At 38.4% G+C, this 22,209-nt stretch overlaps 1 protein-coding gene across 1 annotated transcript in view; it reads right to left on the bottom strand.

Annotated features, from left to right (window-relative positions):
- The window catches only part of LOC100402764 (cytochrome P450 2C20), a 42,407-nt gene extending 21,137 nt beyond the window's left edge, over positions 1 to 21,270 (bottom strand). The window contains exons 1-5 of the mRNA XM_035268522.3: positions 21,078 to 21,270; positions 19,703 to 19,865; positions 19,360 to 19,509; positions 10,308 to 10,468; positions 8,857 to 9,033 (exon numbers count right to left, since the gene is read on the bottom strand). Of these exons, the coding sequence (XP_035124413.3) occupies positions 8,857 to 9,033; positions 10,308 to 10,468; positions 19,360 to 19,509; positions 19,703 to 19,865; positions 21,078 to 21,245 (819 nt within the window). The 5' untranslated portion in view covers positions 21,246 to 21,270. The remainder of the gene's footprint in view (positions 1 to 8,856; positions 9,034 to 10,307; positions 10,469 to 19,359; positions 19,510 to 19,702; positions 19,866 to 21,077) is intronic.
- Positions 21,271 to 22,209: the final 939 nt, after the last annotated feature.

Below are 22,209 nucleotides of genomic sequence, written 5' to 3' on the forward strand. Positions count from 1 at the left end.
AAAAGTGGGTAAAGGATATGAACAGACACTTTTCAAAAGAAGACATTTATGCAGCCAACAAACATAGGAAAGAAAAACTCATCATCACTGGTCATTAGAGAAATGCAAATCAAAACCACAATGAGATACCATCTCACACCAGTTAGAATGGCAATCATTAAAAAGTTAGGAAACAACAGATGCTAGTTAGAATGCAGAGAAATAGGAGAGATTTTACATTGTTGATGGGAGTGTAAATTAGTTCAACCATTGTGAAAGACAGTGTGGCAATTCCTCAAGAACCTAAAACTAGAAATACCATTTGACCCAGCAATCCCATTACTGGGTATATACCCAAAGGATTATAAATCATTCTATTATAAAGGCCCATGTACATGTATGTTTATTTCAGCACTATTTAAAATAGCAAAGACTTGGAATCAATCCAATTGCCCATGAATGATAGACTAGATAAAGAAAATGTGGCACATATACACCATGGAATAGTATACACCTATAAAAAGGAATGAATTCATGTTCTATGCAGTTACATGGATAAAGCTGGAAACCATCATCCTCAGCAAACTGACACAAGAACAGAAATCCAAACATCACATGTTCTCACTCAAAAGTGGGAGTCGAACAGTAAGAACACATGGACACAGGGAGGGAAACATCACACACTGGGGCCTGTTGTGGGGTCAGGGGCAAGGGGAAAAAGAGCATTAGGACAAATACCTAATGTATGTGGGGCTTAAAACCTAGATGATGGCTTGATGAGTGCACATGGCACATGTATAACTATGCATGAACAAACCTGCACATTCTGCACATGTATCCCAGAACTTAAAGTATAATTTAAATATTCACTAAAAACAAATGAATAGGAGGGATATTCCTTATCATAATAAAATATATTGATAAAATTTCCAAAGGTATTTTATATCAAATTGTGAAAATTTAGAAGCTATTGACCTAAAATCAGTGGGAAGAAACCCAAGTGTATTGGCTTTCACTACTGCTATTCAACATAATACTTAAGACCCTAGCCAAAATTATTAGATAAAAAAGAGAAATAATATAGCAATTTGTATGTTATGCATTTTTTTAAAATTAATGATTGTATGTCATAACTAAATGGGATCTATACATGGAATGCAAGGGTGGTTCAATAAGAAAGCAATCAATGTAATACACCACTTTATTAAAAGGAAAAAATATATAACAAAATGACCATTTTAATAGAAGCTGAGAGAGCATAAGACAAGATTCAATACTCTTCATGATAAAAAACACAAAAATATTAATAGAAGGAAAATTCCTTATAATAGTAATACTTATAAAAATTCCAAAGGTATTTTATATCAAATTGTGAAAATCTAAAAGCTTATGTCCCCAAATCAGGGGAAAATGATCCAAGTGTATGCAATTTCACTACTGCTGTTTAGCACAGTACTTAAGTCCTAGCCAAAACAATTAGACTAGAAAGAGAAATAAAAGGCATTTAGGTAAGAAAGGAAGATGTAAAACTATTTCTATTTTAAAATAACAGTTCTTTTTTTTAATTGCATTTTAGGTTTGGGGGTACATGTGAAGAACATGCAAGATAGTTGCATAGGTACAAACATGGCAGTGTGATTTGCTGCCTTTCTCCCCTTCACCCACATCTGGCATTTCTCCCCATGCTATCTCTCTCCAATTCCCCACCTCCCACTGTTCCTCCTCCATTCCCCCAAGAGACCCCAGTGTGTAGTGCTCTCCTCCCTGTGTCCATGTGTTCTCATTGTTGAACACCCGCCTATGAGTGAGAACATGCAGTATTTCATTTTCTGTTTTTGTGTCAGTTTGCTGAGAATGATGGTCTTTAGGTTCATCCATGTTCTTACAAAGGACACGAACTCATCGTTTTTGATTGCTGCATAATATTCTATGGTGTATATGTGCCACATTTTCCTTGTCCAGTCTATCATCAATAGGCATTTGGGTTGATTCCAGGTATTTGTTACTATAAACAGTGCTGCAATGCACATTCGTGTGCATGTGTCCTTATAGTAGAATGATTTATAGTCCTTTGGATATATACCCAGTAATGGGATTGCTGGGTCAAATGGAATTTCTATTTCAAGGTTCTTGAGGAATCGCCACACTGTCTTCCACAATGGTTGAACTAATTTACACTCCCACCAGCAGTGTAAAAGTGTTCCTATTTCTCCACATCCTCTCCAGCATGTTGTTTCCAGATTTTTTAATGATCACCATTCTAACTGGCGTGAGATGGTATCTCCGTGTAGTTTTAATTTGCATTTCTCTAATGACCAGTGATGATGAGCATTTTTTCATATTTTAGTTGGCCTCATGTATGTCTTCTTTTGTAAAGTGTCTGTTCATATCTTTCCCCCACTTTTCAATGGGCTTGTTTGTTTTTTTCTGGTAAATCTGTTTGAGTTCTTTGTAAAATCGGGATATCAGCCTTTTGTCAGATGGGTAAACTGCAAAAATTTTTTCCCATTCTGTTGGTTGCAGATTCACTCCAATGACGGTTTCTTTCACTGTGCAGAAGCTGTGGAATTTGATTAGGTCCCATTTGTCTATTTTGGCTTTTGTTGCCAATGCTTTTGGTGTTTTGGTCATGAAGTCCTTGCCTACTCCTATGTCCTGAATGGTTTTGCCTAGATTTTCTTCTAGGGTTTTTATGGTGTCAGGTCTTATGTTTAAGTCTTTAATCCAACTGGAGTTAATTTTAGTGTAAGGTGTCAGGAAGGGGTCCAGTTTCTGCTTTCTGCACACAGCTAGCCAGTTTTCCCAACTCCATTTATTAAACAGAGAATTCTTTCCCCATTGCTTGTTTCTGTCAGGTTTATCAAAGATTGTATGGTTTTAGATATGTTGTGTTGCCTCCAATGCCTCTGTTCTGTTCCATTGGTCTATATCTGTTTTGGTACCAGTACCATGCTGTTTTGATTACTGTAGCCTTGTCGTATAGTTTGAAGTCTGGTAGTGTGATGCCTCCTGCTGTGTTTTTTTTACTTATAATTGACTTGTCTATGCGGGTCTCTTTTGGTTTCATATGAAGTTTAAGGTAGTGTTTTCCAGTTCTGTGAAGAAGGTCATTGGTAGCTTGATGGGGATAGCATTGAGTCTGTAAATTACTTTGGACAGTATGGCCATTTTCATGATATTGATTCTTCCTAACCATGAACATGGAATGTCTCTCCATCTGTTTGTGTCCTCTCTTATTTCATTGAGCAGTGGTTTGGAGTTCTCTTTGAAGAGGTCCTTTACGTTTCTTGTTGGTTGTATTCCTAGGTTTTTTATTCTCTTTGTAGCAATTGTGAATGGCAGTTTATTCTTGATTTGACTCTCTTTAAGTCTGTTATTAGTGTATAGGAATGCTTGTGATTTTTGCACATTGATTTTGTATCCTTAGACTTTGCTGAAGTTGCTTATCAGTTTCAGGAGATTTTGGGCTGAGACGATGGGGTCTTCTAGGTATACTATCATGTCGTCTGCAAATAGAGACAATTTGGCTTACTCCTTTCCTATTTGAATACCCTTTTTTTCTTTTTCATGCCTGATTGCTCTGGCTAGAACTTCCAGTACTATATTGAATAGAAGTGTTGAGAGAGGGCATCCTAGTCTAATGCCAGATTTCAAAGGGAATGCTTCCAGTTTTTGCCCATTCAGTATGATATTGGCTCTTGGTTTGTCGTAAATAACTTTCATTATATTGTGATACGTTCCATTGATATCGAGTTTATTGAAAGTTTTTAGCATAAAGGGCTGTTGAATTTTGTCAAAGCCCTTCTCTGTGTCAATGGAGATGATCATGTGGTTTTTGTTTTTGGTCCTGTTTATGTGGTGAATTACATTTACAGACTTGCATATGTTGAACCAGTCTTGCATTCCAGGGATGAATCCTACTTGATCATGGTGGAGAAGCTTTTTGATGTGCTGTTGCAATCGGTGCCAGTATGTCATTGAAGAAATTTGCATCTATGTTCATCATGGATATTGGCCTGAAGCTTTCTTTTCTTGTTGAGTTTGCTGGGTTTGGGTATCAGAATGATGTTTGTCTCAAAAAATGATTTGGGAAGAAGTCCCTCTTTTTGGATTATTTGGAATAGTTTCAGGAAGTATGGTAACAGTTCCTCTTTGTGTGTCTGGAAGAATTCGGCTGTGAACCCATCTGGATCTGGGCTTTTGTTGTGTGGTATTCTCTTAATTGCTGCCTCAGCGTCAGATCTTGTTATTCGTCTATTCATGATTTTGACTTCTTCCTGATTTCGGCTTGGGATGATGCAAGTGTCCAGGAATTTATCCATTTCTTCCAGGTTTACTAGTTTATGTGCATAGAGTTGTTTGTCATATTCTCTGATGATGGTTTGAATTTCCATGGAATCTGTGGTGATTTCCTTTTTATCATTTTTCATTGCATCTATTTGGTTACTGTATCTCTCTTTTTTAATTATTCTGGCTAGTGGTCTGTCTATTTTATTGATCTTTTTGAAAAACCAGCTCCTGGATTTATTGATTTCTTGAAGAATTTTTTTGTGTCTCTATCTTTTTCAGTTCTGCTCTGATCTTAGTTATTTCTTGTCTTCTGCTAGGTTTTGAGTTTTCTTGATCTTGCTCCTCTAGCTGTTTTAATTTTGATGATAGGGTGTCAATTTTGGATCTCTCCACTCTTCTTATATGGGCACTTATTGCCATATATTTTCCTTTATAGACTGCTTTAAATGTGTTTCAGAGATTCTGGTATGTTGTTTCTTCGTTTTCATTGGTTTGGAAGAACTTCTTTATTTCTGCCTTCATTTAATTGTTTATCCGGTTAACATTCAAGAGCCAATTGTTCAGTTTCCATGAAGCTGTATGGTTCTGAGTTAGTTTCTGTATTTTGAGTTCTAACTTGATTGTACTGTGGTCTGAAAGACAGTTTGTTATGATTTCCACTCTTTTGCATTTGCTGCGGAGTAATTTACTTCCAAGTATGTGGTCAATTTTAGAGTAGGTGTGATGTGGTGCTGAGAAGAATGTATATTCTGTGGACTTGGGGTGAAGAGTTCTGTAAATGTCTATCAGATTTGCTTGTTCCAGGTCTGAGTTCAAGTCCTGGATATCCTTGTTAATCTTCTGTCTGGTTGATCTGTCTAATATTGACAGTGGAGTGTTAATGTCTCCCACTATTATTGTGTGGGAGTCTAAGTCTCTTTGTAAGTCACTAAGAACTTGCTTTATGTATCTGGGTGCTTCTGTATTGGGTCCGTACATATTTAGGATCATTAGCTCTTCTTTTTTTTTTAGATGGAGTTTCGCTCTTGTTACCCAGGCTGGAGTGCATGGCGTGATCTTTGCTCACTGCAACTTCTGCCTCCTGGGTTCAGGCAATTCTCCTGCCTCAGCCTCCTGAGTAGCTTGGATTACAGGCACGCGCCACCATGCCCAGCAAATTTTTTGTATTTTTGGTAGAGACTGGGTTTCACCTTGTTGACCAGAATGGTCTCGATCTCTAGACCTTGTGATCCACCTGCCTCGGCCTCCCAAAGTGCTGGGATTACAGGCATGAGCCACCACGCCCGGCCCGAGCTGTTCTTGTTGTATTGATTATTTTACCATTATGTAATTTTTTTCTTTGTCTTTTTTGATATTTGTTGCTTTAAAGTCTATTTTATCAGAGACGAAAATTGCAACTCCTTTTTTTGTTTTTGCTCTCCATTTGTTTGGTAGATCTTCCTCCATCCCTTTATTTTGAACCTTTGTGTATCCTTGCATGTGAGATGGGTTTCCTGTATACAGCACACCGATGGGTTTTGGCTTTTTATCCAATTTGCCAGTCTCTTTTGATTGGTACATTTAGCCCATTTATATTTAAGGTTAATATTGTTATGTGTGAATTTGATACTGCCATTTTGATGCTAGCTGGCTGTTTTGCCCATTAATCAATGTAGATTCTTCATTTCATTGATGCTCTTTACCATTTGGTATGTTTTTGGTGTGGCTGGTACTGGTTGTTCCTTTCTATGTGTAGCACCTCTTTCAGTAGCTCTTGTAAAGCAGGCCTGGTGGTGACAAAATCTCTGAGTACTTGCTTGTTTGCAAAGGATTTTATTTTTTCCTTCACTTATGAAGCTTAGTTTGGCTGGATATAAAATTTTGGGTGTAATGTTCTTTCCTTAAGGATATTGAATATTGGCCCCACTCTCTTCTGGCTTATAGGGTTTCTGCCGAGAGATCTGCTGTGAGTCTGATGGGCTTCCCTTTGTGGGTGATCCAACCTTTCTCTCTGACCATCCTTAGCATTTTCTCCTTCATTTTAACCCTGGTGAATCTGATGATTATGTGCCTTGGGGTTGCTCTTCTTGCAGAATATCTTTGTGGTGTTCTTTGTATTTCCTGGACTTGAATATTGGCTTGCCTTGCTAGGTTGGGGAAGTTTTCTGGATAATATTCTGAAGAGTATTTTTCAGCTTGGATTCATTCTTTTCGTCACATTCAGGTACACCTATCAAATGAAGGTTAGGTCTCTTCACATAGTCCCACGTTTCTTGGAGAGATTGTTCATTCCTTTTAGTGCTTTTTTTCTCTTATCTTGCCTTCTTGTTTTATTTCATTGAGTTGATCTTCGACCTCTGATATGCTTTCTTCTGCTGGTCATTTCGGCTGTTGAAACTTGTGCATGCTTTCCGAAGTTCTCGTCTTGTGTTTTTCAGCTCCATGAAATCACTCATATTCCTCTCTAAGTTGTCCATTCTTGTTATCATTTCCTCAAATCTTTTTTCAAACTTCTTAGTTTTTTTTGCATTGATTTAAAACATGTTCTTTTAGCTCACAGAAGTTTCTCATTACCCACCTTCTGAATTCTGATTCTGTCATTTCATCACACTCATTCTCCATCCAGCTTTGTTTCCTTGTTGGTGAAGAGTTGTGATCCCTTGTAGGAGGAGTGGTGTTTTGGTTTCGGGTGTTTTTCTCCCCTTTGCTCTGTTTTCTTCCTATCTTTGTCAATTTATCCACCTGTCGTCTGTGTAGTTGCTGATTTTCAGATTGGGTCTCTGAGTGGACGTCCAGGTTGTTGATGGTGAAGTTATTACTGTTTCTGTTTTTTTTTTTCTAACAGTCTTGCCCCTCTGCTATAGGACTGCTGAGATCCACTCCAGGTTGTGCTTGCCTGGGGATCACCAGCAGCAGCTGCAGAAAAGTAAGGGTTGCTACCAGTTTCTTCTTCTGCTATCTTTGTCCCAGGATGATGCCCACCAAATCTCAGTCTCATCAGTCTTTTGTGAGGTGACTCTTTGGATATATGGGGGTCAGGGAGCTTCTTGAGGAGACAGTCTGTTCTTCATAAGAGCTCAAGTGTGGAGCTGTGAGCTCCATTGTTCATTCAGAGCTGCTAGGTGGGTACATTTAAGTCTACTGCAGCAGAACTCATTAACTGCCTTTTTTACCCCAGGTCCTGTGTCCCGGGGAGTTAGGGCTTTATTTATGAGTGTCCATCATTCTGCTGCCTTTTTTTTCTTTTTTTCAGGGCTGTTCTGCCTAGCAATGAGGCAGCCTAGTCACTGTCAGCCTGCAGAGGCTTTGCTGAGCTCCACCCTGCTGCCATTGAGCTTCCCTGTAATCCTGTTTATATGGGTGTGGTTTGAATTGCCTCAGCAATGGTGGCCCACCTCTGTAATGGCAGACTCTCTCTGTTATGGCAGGTTGCCTCGGCAACAGCAAGCTGCCTCAGCAATGGCGGATTACTTCCATAAAGGTGGAGTGCCTTGGTAATTGCTGGCATCCTTCCCCCACTGAGCTGCACCATCCTGGGTTCAGCTGTGCTTGTCGTGAAACTCTCAACCCCAAGTGTTTCAATATGCTAGGTTTTTTTGTTTGTTTTTGTGGGGGTAGGACCCACCGAGCCTGATCACCTGGCTCCCTGCCTCAGAGCTTTTTTTTTTTAAGTTGAACTGTTGACTCTCTCCTAGGTGTTCCAGTTGCCTGCTGAAAGGGTGCCGGGATCTGTGTGATTTCCCATGTGGTGACCCACTGCACTGGCTGGAACAACGGCACTGTCCAGGAATCTCCTGGCCAGCTTAAAAGAGCAAGCAGACCAGTGTATTTTGTATGGAGAGCCACAGCACTGCGGAGCCAGCAAAACAACTGCACTGGCTAAAACAGCCATGTAGGACCAAACAGCCACGCTGGTGACCCATAGGGCTTCTCTGCCTAGGAATCTTCTGGTCTGTGGGCAATAAAGATCCATCTAGAAATGCAGTATCCACTCACTCTTTGCACTTTCACTGGGAGCTACAATCCTGAGCTGCTCCTAAAAGGACCATCTTGGATCTTCCATCAACAGTTCTATATAAATAAGAGTCCATAAAACCCACAAAAAAAAAAAAACAGGAGCTGATAAATGTTTTCAACTTAATTTTACTGCGTAAGATCGATAGATATCAGTTGTGTCTATTTATATCAGCAATGAGCAATATGAAAATAAAATCAAGGAAATAATTAAATTTGCAATAGCATCAAAGGGCCAAAAGTCTTAAGAATCTACAACCAAGAAGATAAAAGACTGAAAACTATGAAATGTTGCTTAAAAAAATAAGGAATACCTAAATAAATGGAAAACTATGTCATGTCAAAAAATTGAAAGAATCAGAATTATTAATATGGCAATGCTTCCAAAATATAAAGTCTATGCATTCTAGCCATTTGACAGTTTTATATTTTCCATGATGTTTGGTGCAGGTTCATAAACACAGTACATAATTAAGATGCTTGTCAAACATTGCTGGCCTGACCATTTAAACATCCCTAGTAAATTACAGAAGGATTTGATGAATCACACAATGAACAAGAAATCAAAATACTGAGCTGTTGCTAATATCTTACCTGTTGCATTTTGATCAGGAAGCAATCGATAAAGTCCCGAGGATTATTAACATCCAGTGATGCTTGGTGTTCTTTTATTTTCTCCCAAATATAGCTTTTTGTAAGAGCAACATTTTTAAACAATTTGTTGTGAGTTCCTGGGAAATAATCCATAAGGAGAGGGAAATTATTGCAGACCTAAAAGAGAAAAAAATATTATATATAAACAGGTCATAAGACATATGTATCTTCCACCAAGCCCTGATTAGAAATTATAGCTATAAATATGAATAGAATATTGTGTCCATTTTGATGAGAAAATTTTTATTGTGCTTGTATTCTCTCTACTTAAAGATTGAAGGGAGAAAATTTTGACCAGGGAATCAAAGATAATAATTATTTTCTTCACTCATACATCATTTTTATTGTATAAAAGTATTTCTATATCAATATCCTCATTTTTAAACCAAGTCTTCCCTACAACCTTGAAATATAATATGGCATGAATTACTATGATTTATATTTAGTTGATGATTCCAGAGGTTAAGGGAGTTTGGGCAACTGATGGAGAACACAAAGCTAGAACCCCCTGTTTTTATTTCTGTCAGTAGCTTCAAAAATGGAATCAGTGTTTTAGAAGCAGAAGCAGCTCAAAGATACATTAAAACCCAACTGTGCAGCTGGGTGATTTCTCTAAGATTACACAAATTTTTTATTGCTGTCAAGTAGCTTTGAAAATGGAATCAGTGTTTTAGAAGTGGGAGCAGCTCAAAGATACCTTAAAACCCAACTATGCACCTTTAGTGATTTCTCTAATATCAAACAATTATTATTTTGGCAGAGTGTAGGGCATGCCAACTCAGCACAGGGTTAAATTTGGATATTTGTTTATGGTTCATACATCATAACACCAACCCTTTTTGTCATTCCTAACCCAGCTATCTTATCAGCCAGGATCTCAGCTGAAGCATCGAACACCCCTACCCTAATCAGTGTTTCCTGGCACGTTCTATGGTCACAAATATTCTCACTTTTTGATGAAGATATTCTTTCCCTAAATAGGACATTTCTGCAAAGTAATGTGAAGAAGACGTCAGTAAGTGTGGATTGGAGGATAAGCCTACTGAGTGATAAAAGTCTTCAGAAAGGCCCCAGATGTCCATGGAGTCATATGGGCAAGATTTTTGGCTGTCACCAAAGTAGTTTATCAAAATAGGTTTTGGGATTTAGTGGATAAACCACTGGTCAGGAAGCCAATAGACTTGAAAACAACCTCTGTATTAGGGCATTCATTTTCTGTGTGTAAAATAAAAGGCTTGGTCATCTTTCCTAGATGTTTACCGCATAAATTTTTGAAGACTGTGGTGTTCAAACATGCACTTTATGCCTTGGGAAACCACCATATAGAGTTTTGGACTTATCAGTAAAAAGAGCGTAGGTGGTTTCCCAGGAAGATAAAAGCTTGGCCTTACCTGAATCCATGGAGAACTCAGAATCCTGGCGTTTTCATTGAACCTTTTCATCAGGGTGAGAAAAGTCTCATCTTTATAATCAAATCGATTCTGGAAAACAACGGAGCAGATCACATTGCAGGGAGCACAGCCCAGGATGAAAGTGGGATCACAGGGTGAGGCTAAAGATTAAAAAACAATTTTAAAATACAATTAAAAAGTAAATATTTAAAAGATATGCATTTATCAATACATAAAGGAAATTTATAAATTTTAAACAATATCTTACAAATTCCTCATATGTCCAAAAAAAAAAATCAACATGAATGAAATCAACATATCATTTTTACCTTAAATATGAGTTGTGCATTACAATCTAGCTAAACAATGTCACTTCACATGTGGTAATTCACATCCACTGCCTTTACTTAAACTCTTTTAGCCAAAGGTGTCTTTTATTTTGGAAGGAAAAAGAAGACTCTTTTGAAATTTAAATAATTCAAATTTTTAGAGAATCACATCTGTCTGCAAAGTCTCTGGAGGTTAAAGCACAGAGATAGGAAGAGAAAAGCTGGGGACTTGGAAACGTCTTATATATAGTGAATTGCTAAAAGCATTGTGGGCTGAGCCAATAGAAATAAAGTTAGGGAGATTGTGAGTGAATGCCTGTGTTTGAGGGAACAAATGTGAAAAGCAGATACATCCATGTAATATGAGAAAAAAAAACTAATATAAATGAGCATTAAGTATAACATAGATTTGTTTATCTAAAAAAGTAAAATGGATAACTTTTTATTTCAAATCTAAATTCCAGTAAGGCTAACCAAAAAGTAAATTGATAAATGGAATCTTTTTATTTCTTTTTTTAGTTTGTAAAAAATGAATTTCCCTCCTTATGAAATAATGTTTATCATTTCCAAACATCCTCCAAATTTAACTCATTTGGGCTAAACTATCGTTTTGTGGATTCTGTGATATTATTCAGTGTAGTCATTAAGATAAGTATGTTTTAATACAGTTTTTAATTTGACCATAATTTAGACCAAGTCTATCATCTTACAGATACAGAAATTATTTAAAAGGTTTTTGTTTTTTGGTGAGGGAATCTCTAAAATGAAATTCTGTAACCAAGAGACTAGTGAACATTAATGGAAAGGACTCCCAAATTCACATCTATAGCTCCTAAATAAAGGTGACATGAAATGAAAGAGTTCGGAATAAAGTTGGAACATTGAAAACAGGAAACCTACTGAGTTAGCTACTTCTATGACAGGCTCCTTTAAACATTACAGAGCTCTAAAGTTTCAGAAAAAGTGTTGTTTTAGCCAAAGGGAGGAAAGGTAATGTGGGAAGCCTTGGTGAGTGTGTGTGTGTTTGTGTGTGTGTGTGTGTGTGTGTGTGTGTGTGTGTGTGTGTGAGATTCTCAAGTACAATCTGTTTTTCAGGGTTTTTTGTCATTGCATTTGGGAGAGTAAATTGAAAAAGGTAATTTGATATCCCAGCTGATAATGATATTGATTACAACTAGTACTTCATAGGTGAATAGGATTGGCAGTGGGACAAAAATCATTATCACAAATTTCAAAGCTAAGATCCACTACAGGGGAAAAAAAGATGAGCAGAACTGAAAACATAGCCTAGTTACATTTAAGGAAGAGAGGATAAAGAGTTTTTCATAATAGTTAAAATCTAGTTAAACAAATTATTTACAAATTAGTATTTGTATATTTTGCTGAGTTATACTATAGAACATATTAACCCAACACATAAATTGTTACAGTAAGTAGTGGTTAACAAGAAGTAATTCATCCTGACAGTTTTCAAATAGGACTATGTTTCCTGAGAAATAAGAATTGATGAGAACCGTACTGAGATATACCTAAGAAAGTAAAAGCATACATAGTGTCATTGCTGGCTAGAGCTGAAGGCATGGACCTGGAAGGAATTCTTAGACATGTGAGTCTTATCATATGAAAAAAACACTAATTTAGTGCTGGAGGAAGATGGCGCTGTAGGAGCAACTAAGAATTGCAGCTCCCAGTCAATCCACAGAGGGTCAGTGGATGCCACATTTCCATACAAATCTTTATTGTCCACAGACTAGGACATTCCCAGGTGTAAAAGCCCCACAGGCAGCGCAGCAGTTTGGGCCAGCGCAACTGTTTGGGCCAGCGTGGCTGTTTGGGCCAAGGCCACAGCACAGCGACACTCCATACAAAATACGATGGTTTGGTTGCCCTGTTAAACTAGCAATTAGAAACTTCAGAAGGCAGATTAGCACATTTCTCTGATTAAACAAGACTTAAACAGAAAGCCAGCCCAGGAGATTTCCAGGCAGCAACATGGTTTGAGTCAGCGAAGTGGGTTACTGCACAGGAAATCACACGGATCCCGGTGCCCTTGCAGCAGGTTCCTGGAACACCTGGGAGAGAGTCAACCACTCAACTTAAAAAAAAACAAAGGGGGGCTCTGAGGTAGGGAGCCAGGTGATCAGGCTTGTTGGGTTTCACCCCCACAGAACCAAAAACAGTAAATGGAAATGCTCAGGATTGAGTTTCATGGCAAGCACAGCAGAACCCAGGATGGTGCAGCTCAGATGGGGGGGCGTCCACCATTACTGAGGTACTCGATCACTACAGAGCAACACTGCCATTGCTGATGCAGCCTGCCATTACCGAGGCAACCCACCGTTGCTGGGGCAACCCACAACAACAGAGAGAGTTGGCCACTACAGAGGCAAGCAAACTCATAAAAACAAGACTACAGGGAATTACACATGGCAGTAGGGCAGAGCCCACCACAGCAGGGCGGAGCCCACAGCAAAAAGGCAGGGCCCACGGCAATAGGGGAGAGCCCACGGCAGCTCAGCATAGCTACTGCAGGCAAGCAGTGACTAGACTACCCGCTTGCTGGGCAGGACAGTGCAACAGATACTCATAAATGGAGCCCTAACTCCCCGGGACAGAGCACCTGAGGGAAAAAAAGGAGCGTTATGAGTTCTGCTGCAGCAGACTTAAATGTACCTGCCTAGCAGCCCTGAATGAACAATGGAGCTCACAGCTCAGCACTTGAGCTCCTATAAAGTACAGACAGTTTTCTCAAGCAGCTCCCTGACACCTGTATATCCAAAGAGTCACCTCGCAAAGGACTGATCAGACTAAAATTTGGCGGGCATCATTCAGAAACAAAGATAGCAGAAGAAGAACCTGGTAGCAACCCTCATGGTTCCACAGCTGTTACAGAAGCTCCCCAGGCAAGCAGTGCCTGGAGTGGACCTCAGCTGTTCTATGGCAGTGGGGCCAGACTATTAGAAGGAAAACTATGTAACAGAAATACTTCATCATCAACAATCTGGTCATCCACTCAGAGACCCAATTGGAAAATCAGCAACTACTAAGATGACAGGTGGATAAATCCACAAAGATGGGAAGAAACCAGCACAAAAAGGAGGAAAACACCCAAAACCAAAACACCTGGCCTCCTACAAAGTACCAAAACTCCTCACCAGCAAGGGAACAAAGCTGAACGGAGAATGAGTGTGATGAAATGATGGAATCAGACTTCAGAAGGTGGGTAATGAGAAACTTTCATGAGCTAAAAGAACATGTTCTAAATCAATGCAAAGAAACTAAGAACCTTGAAAAAAGATTTGAGGAAATGATAACAAGAATAGACAACTTAGAGAGGAATATGAGTGAATTGAAGGAGCTTAAAAACACAACACAAGAACTTCACAAAGCATGCACAAGTATCAACAGCCAAATTGACCAAGCAGAAGAAAGCATATCAGAGGTCGAAGATCAACTCAATGAAATAAAACAGAAAGGCGAGTTAGAGAAAAAAGCACAAAGAGGAATGAACAAAGTCTCCAAGAAATGTGGGACTATGTGAAAAGACCTAATCTATGTTTGATAGGTGTACCTGAATGTGATGAACAGAATGAATCCAAGCTGGAAAATACTCTTCAGAATATTATCCAGGGAAATTTCCCCACCTAGCAAGGCAGGCCAATATTCAAGTCCAGGAAATACAAAGAACACCACAAAGATATTCTGCAAGAACAGCAACCCCCAGGAACATAATCGTCAGATTCACCAGGGTTGAAATGAAGGAGAAAATGCTAAGGGCAGCCAGAGAGATAGGTCGGGTCATCCACAAAGTGAAGCCCATCAGATTCACAGCAGGTCTCTTGGCAGAAACCCTACAAGCCAGAAGACAGTGGGGGCCAATATTCAACATCTTTAAAAAAAAAGAATTTCAACCCAGAATATCATATTTAGCCAAACTGAGCTTCATAAGTGAAGGAAAAATAAAATCCTTTGCAAACAAGCAAGTACTCAGAAATTTTGTCACCACCAGGCCTGCTTTACAAGAGCTCCTGAAAGAGGCACTACACATAGAAAGGAACAACCAGTACCAGCCATTCCAAAAACATACCAAATGCTAAAGAGCATCAATAAAATGAAGAATTTGCATCAACTAATGGGCAAAACAGCCAGCTAGCATCAAAATGGCAGTATCAAATTCACACATAACAATATAAACTCTAAATGTAAATGGGCTAAATGCACCAATAAAGACACAGACTGGCAAATTGGATAAAAAGCCAAAACCCATCGGTGTGCTGTATACAGGAAACCCATCTCACATGCAAGGATACACAAAGGCTCAAAATAAAGGGATGGAGGAAGATTTACCAAGCAAATAGAGAGAAAAAAAAAAAAAGCAGGAGTTGCAATTCTTGTCTCTGATAAAATAGACTTTAAAGCAACAAAGATCAAAAGAGACAAAGAAGGACATTACATAATGGCAAAAGGATCAATACAACAAGAAGAGGTAAAGATCCTAAATATACATCGACCCAATACAGGAGCACCCAGATATATAAGGCAAGTTCTTAATAACTTACAAAGAGACTTAGACTCCCACACAATAATAGTGGGAGACATTAACACTCCACTGTCAATATTAGACAGATTAAACAGACAGAAAATTAACAAGAATATCCAGGACTTGAACTCATACCTGGAACAAGCAAATCTGATAGACATTTACAGAACTCTCCACCCCAAATCCACAGAATATACATTCTTCTCAGTGCCACATCACACCTACTCTAAAATTGAGCACATACTTGGAAGTAAATCACTCCTCAACAAATGCAAAAGAATGAAAATCATAACAGTCTCTCAGACCATAGTGCAATCAAGTTAGAACTCAGAATTCAGAAACTAACTCAGAACCACACAGCTTCATGGAATCTGAACAACTGGCTCTTGAATGTTCATTGGATAAAAAATGAAATGAAGGCAGAAATAAAGGAGTTCTTTGAAAACAATGAAAACAAAGACACAACATACTAGAATCTCTGGGACACATTTAAAGCAGTCTCCAGAGGAAAATATATAGCAATAAGTGCCCATATGAGAAGAGTGGAGAGATCCAAAATTGACACCGTATTATCAAAATGGAAAGAACTAGAGGAGCAAGATCAAAAAAACTCAAAACCTAGCAAAATACAAGAAATAACTAAGATCAAAGCAGAACTGAAGGAGATAGAGACATGAAAACCCTTCAAAAAAATCAATGAATCCAAGAGCTGGTTTTTTGAAAAAATCAACAAAGTAGACAGACCACTAGCCAGACTGATAAAAAAGAAAACAGAGAACAACCGAACAGATGCACTAAAAAACAATAGAGGGAAAATCACCACAGATTCCACAGAAATTCAAACCATCATCAGAGAATATAACAAACAATTCCATGCACATAAAGTAGTAAACCTGGAAGAAATGGATAAATTCCTGGTCACTTGTGTCCTTCCAAGCCTAAACCAGGAGGAAGCCAAAACTATGAACAGACCAATAACAAGATCTGAAGTTGAGGCAGAAATTAAGAGCCTACCATACAAAAAAAGCCAAGGTCTGGGTGGGTTTACAGCCGAATTCTACCAGACACACAAAAAGGAGCTGGTACCATTAATTCTGAAACTATTCCAAATAATCCAAAAAGAGGGAATCCTTCCCAAATCATTTTATGAGACCAACATCATCCTGATACCAAAATCCGGCAGAGACTCAACAAGAAAAGAAAACTTTAGGCCAATATCCATGATGAAAATAGATGCAAAAATCTTCAAGAAAATATTGGCAAGCTGATTGCAATAGCACATCAAAAAGCTTATCCATCATGATCAAGTAGGATTCATCCGGGGGATGCAAGGCTGGTTCAACATATGCAAGTCTACAAACATAATTCACCACATAAACAGAACCAAAAACAAAAACCACATGATTATCCCAATTGACGCAGAGAAGGCCTTTGTCAAAATTCAACAGCCGTTTATGCAAAAAACCCTCAATAAACTCGGTATCGATGGAACATATCTCAAAATAATAAAAGCTATTTACAACAAACCAAAGCCAATATCATACTGAATGGGCCAAAACTGGAAGCATTTTCTTTGAAATCCGGCACTAGACAAGGATGCCCTCTCTCACCACTCCTATTCCAATACTTCCTAGTACTGGAAGTTCTAGCCAGAGCAATCAGGCAAGAAAAAGAAATAAAGTGTATTCAAATAGGAAAGGAGGAAGCCAAATTGTCTCTATTTGCAGACGACATGATAGTATACCTAGAAGACCCCATCGCTTCAGCCCAAAAACTCCTGAAACTGATAAGCAACTTTGGCAAAGTCTCAGGACACAAAATCAATGTGCAAAAATCACAAGCATTCCTATACACCAATAACAGACTGAAAGAGAGCCAAATCAAAAAAGAACTGCCATTTACAATTGCTACAAAGAGAATAAAATACCTAGGAATACAACTTACCAGGAACATAAGGGACCTCTTCAAGGAAAACTACAAACCACTGCTCAATAAAATAAGAGAGGACACAAACAGATGGAGAAACATTCCATGTTCATGGTTAGGTAGAATCAATATCGTGAAAATGGCCATACTGCCCAAAGTAATTTACAGACTCAATGCTATTCCCATCAAGCTACCATTGACTTTCTTCACAGAACTAGAAAAAACCACCATGAACTTTATATGGAACCAAAAGAGAGCCCGCATAGCCAAGACAATCCTTAGCAAATAGAACACAGCAGGAGGCATCACACTACCAGGCTTCAAACTATACTACAAGGCTACAGTAATCAAAATAGCATGGTACTGGTACAAAAACAGAGATATAGACCAATGGAACAGAACAGAGGCATTGGAGGCAACACAACATATCTACAACCATACAATCTTTGATAAACCTGACAAAAACAAGCAATGGGGAAAGGACTCCCTATTTAATAAATGGCGTTGGGAAAACTGGCTAGCCATGTGCAGAAAGCAGAAATTGGACCTTTTCCTGACACCTTACACTAAAATTAACTCCAGATGGATTAAAGACTTAAACGTAAGACCCAACACCATAAAAACCCTAGAGGAAAATCTATGCAAAACCAGTCAGGACATAGGAGTAGGCAAGGACTTCATGACCAAAACACAAAAGCATTGGCAACAAAAGCCAAAATAGACAAATGGGACCTAATAAAACTCCACAGCTTCTGCACAGTAAAAGAAACAGTCACTAGAGTGAATCGGCAACCCACAGAATGGGAAAAAATCTTTGCAGTTTACTCATTGGACAAAGGGCTGATATCCAGAATTTACAAAGAACCCAAACAAATTTATAAAAAAGAAAACAAACAGGCCCATTCAAAAATAAACTAAGGAAATGAACAGGCACTTTACAATAGAAGACATACATAAGGCCAACAAACATGAAAAAATGCTCATCATCACTGGTCATTAGGGAGATGCAAATCAAAACCACATAGAGATATCACCTCATGCCTGTTAGAATGGTGATCATTAAAAAATCTGGAGAAAACAGATGCTGGAGAGGATGTGGAGAAATAGGAACACTTCTGCACTGCTGGTGGGAGTGTAAATTAGTTCATCCATTGTGGAAGACAGTGTGGCAATTCCTCAAGGACCTAGAAATAGAAATTTCATTTGACCCAGCAATCCAATTACTGGGTATATATCCAAAGGATATATAATATATAAATATTTATATATAATATATAAATTGGTCTACTATAAGGACACATGCACACGAATGTTCATTGCAGCACTGTCTACAATAGCAAAGACCTGGAACCAACCCAAATGATGCCCATCGAAGATAGACTGGACTGAAAAAATGTGGCACATATACACCATGGAATATTATGCAGCCATCAAAAACGATGAGTTTGTGTCCTTTGTAGGGACATGGATGAATCTGGAGAACATCATTCTCAGCAAACTGACACAAGAACAGAAAATGAAATACCACATATTCTCACTCATAGGCGGGTGATGAACAATGAGAACACATGGACACAGGGAGGGGAGCACTACACACAGGGATCTATTGGGGGGAATAGGGGAGGGACAGCGGTTGGGGGTGCTGGGGAGGGATAGCATGGGGAGAAATGCCAAATGTGAATGAAGGAGAGGAAGGCAGCAAAACGCACTGCTGCGTGTTTACCTATGCAACTCTCTTGCATGTTCTGCACATGTCCCCCATAACCTAAAATGCAATTAAAAAAAAAAGAAAGTAAAAAACACTAATTAAATGAACGCACATGTAACTTAGTTCGTGTTACATGAAAGTGCAATGGGGTCATTTCCACAATGTCCACTTTCCAAGTGTTCTCAGGTGAAATGTTCTGGTGGCGGTAACACAGGTTTATGATATGGGGGAAACCTTCTTTAACTCTTTTCCAAAAATGAACTCAATACCCTTAGTTATAATTTCTAATTTGGAAACCAGGAAAAAAAATTGAGCAGAAAATAGGGTTAAATGGTCTTTTATCCCTACACCATATGAACAAACACATCTGTATCGGCAAAGCACAGATACACAAAATCTCCCTTGCCTCTGTGCTTCAAACCTGCTTCTACCACCTGAGGGCTGACAACCAGGATGCACAATGAAGATCTGGCCACCCCTGAAATGTTTCCAAGCATGTCATTAGGGAAGACAGCTGACTGTTAAGGTCAATGATGCAGGGTCACCCACCCTTGGTTTTTCTCAACTCCTCCACAAGGCAGCGGGCTTCTTGTTGAACACGGTCCTCAATGCTCCTCTTCCCCATCCCAAAATTCCGCAATGTTGTAAGGGAGAAACGCCGGATCTCCTTCCATCTCTTTCCATTGCTGAAAATGATTCCTAACAACAACAACAACAACAATAAAAAGAAGTCGGGGGCAGAAACTGGGAGAATTCACAACCAAGGAAGAAAGAGCTGCAACACTCAGCAGCCATGCAGAAAGACTAAGCTCTGTGGAGAAGCCTTTAAGTCTCTGTTTTTCATCCTCCTTATCCCGGTTACCAAAGCTGACACAGGCACATGCAAACCTACCAAGTTCTTTAGAAGTTCTTTGAGGTACTGGGAAAATGCTTCTTCCAGAAAACTCCTCTCCATTGTCAATCAGGGCTTTCTTCACTGCCTCATATCCGTGCAACACCACTACAGGCTTCGTGCCAAAATACACGGTGAACAGAGGACCATAGACTTTTGAAAGCTGGGAAAGAAAATGCAAATAGCAGCAAAATAAGTCACTATTTGCTCCAAATATTATGTGTAATTCAGACTGATATTATCATTGTATCTTTATGTTTATATTTGCCACACATAGATTGGATATTTCTGAATTTTGTAATGAATGTGATGGTGATTGTTACAGCTGCTACTTATAGATAGCCTATGATGTGACATGGAATGACCCAGACAGTTGGTACACAAATCAAAGTTAATCCTCACTTCAACACATTCAGCACATTCATTTACCCCATTTGAAAAAGAAGACACTGAGGCCAGAGAATTCCAAATTTATTCTCAGAGTCCGACAGGTAATATATAGAAGCTCCAAACTTGAACCTCTGCTAATTTAAACTCTGATGCTTGAGCAATTTATCCACCAGATCCACCTTGAGGCCAATACCCAGCTAAGGACTTCAAGGTCATTTGTAAAGCTCTTGACATGAGGATTCTGACTCAGCAGTCCTGTGATGAACCCTAGAAATCTGTATTTTCAGTGTCACCCCAGGCGATTCGAATGCCAGGTTCAGTTTGTAACTGCTGATATTAACAATACAAAAACATGAAGCACCACAAAGGTAGAATCAGGACATTCAGCATCTCCTGGAAGAACCATTTTTTCCATTCTCCAGCAACCTTGGCTACAGTCAACAGCTTTGTGCAGAATCCAAAAGAATTCTGCTACCACTAATTGGACCCTGACTACTTACTTCTTTATTACATGCACCTATGCTTGTCCTGAACCCATAGATATTTTTATTTCACATCAGGCATCAAATGAATCTTCAGAGAAGTTGAATTTCCATCTCCATTCTGAAAAAAACACAGGACTACTACAAAAGAGGACTTATTGGGTGAAATTTCTAATCACACACTTCCCTTCAGTCAAAAATTATAGAAAAACACTATTAAGGAAAGAAGGGAAACAGCACTTCAAACTTTTGCCACTGTGTTACCTGATGCTATCATACAGTGGTCCCAATGTTTATGTATCAACAAAATGCATCAACTTACTCCACTATTTCTGATAATGACAGATTTAAAAAGACCAAAGAAACATCAAAATTCAGAGGCAGTATTTTGCTGTACAATAATCTATTGCAATAGTGTGCTTCTAGGAATATATTTTATCTAAAAATAACAGTCAAATAACTTACCCTTTGCAAGTGACTGGGGGAAAATAAAGCATACTTACATTGCTGAAAGATTTGCCGATGTCCTTAACACTTATCTGTAGGATGTTTCCAATAATAGGAAGAGGAGTGGGGCCAGGAGGGAGCTTCCCCCTCCCAGAGCTCTGTCTCCAGAGTGAAAAGAGAAGCAAAAAAGAGAGACAGAGCAACAGGACCACAAAAGGATCCATTGAAGCCTACTCTTCTTACTAAGACAACTATGAGCTTGCACTGCCAGGCTTTTATAACACTCCCTTGCTGATTCATTGTGTCTCTTTGACATGTAAAGTAAGCAATCATCTAGATCCAATTTGTCTTTTTTTTCCCAGTGGACTTTGGTTCATGGATAGAGATAAAATGTTTTTCTGTTCTTCTCCTTCTTTTCCAGTGCCAATCTAGAAGATTCTGATTTAATTGCATTGTATTGGAGCCCAGGTATTGGTAATTAAAATAAAAGACGCTGGGTGTTCTAATGTGCTGTGATGAAGTAGAAACACTGAAGCAAATGATTCTATGCTAGAATATACTCAAAATTCAATATTCTCAGAGGAATGATTAGTTGGGAATTTATGACTTTGAGGGAAATCAGTGTATTCTATATGTTCTATATAAAAAATGTACATTGTAATGCTACATCAAAAAATAGGAAACTTACCCCTTGATAACAAAAGCCTTTCAAATATTTAGTAAAGTTCACTTAAAATACAGCTGCCTAAATATGAAATAGTGAATATAATATTCATAAACATGTTTTTATGTTATTACATAATACTATTTATGTTTTTATTACATTATTGTAATAATAGGTGATTGCTTACTTTACATGTGAAAGAAACACACACTGAAGTATTAGGGAGCGTTACAAATATTATTACATAATTATAACATAAATACATATTTATATTTTTATTAAATATATAACATGATATACATATAAATATATATTCATCATTAAAGAAAAACCACTGAAATATAGAGATGATCATTTTTTATTTTTCAAATGGGGAAAGAAACTTTGGGAGAACAGGACAGCTGTCAGTGTCACACAGCTCACAGCTGATAAAACTGGCATATGAGCAGAGATTTTCTGATGCCCATTTGGGTGCATTATCACTTACATGAGAGGTGGTTCAAGAACAATTTGAGAAAAACAAA

Source organism: Callithrix jacchus, chromosome 12, assembly GCF_049354715.1.
Source record: "Callithrix jacchus isolate 240 chromosome 12, calJac240_pri, whole genome shotgun sequence".
NCBI lineage: Eukaryota > Metazoa > Chordata > Mammalia > Primates > Cebidae > Callithrix > Callithrix jacchus.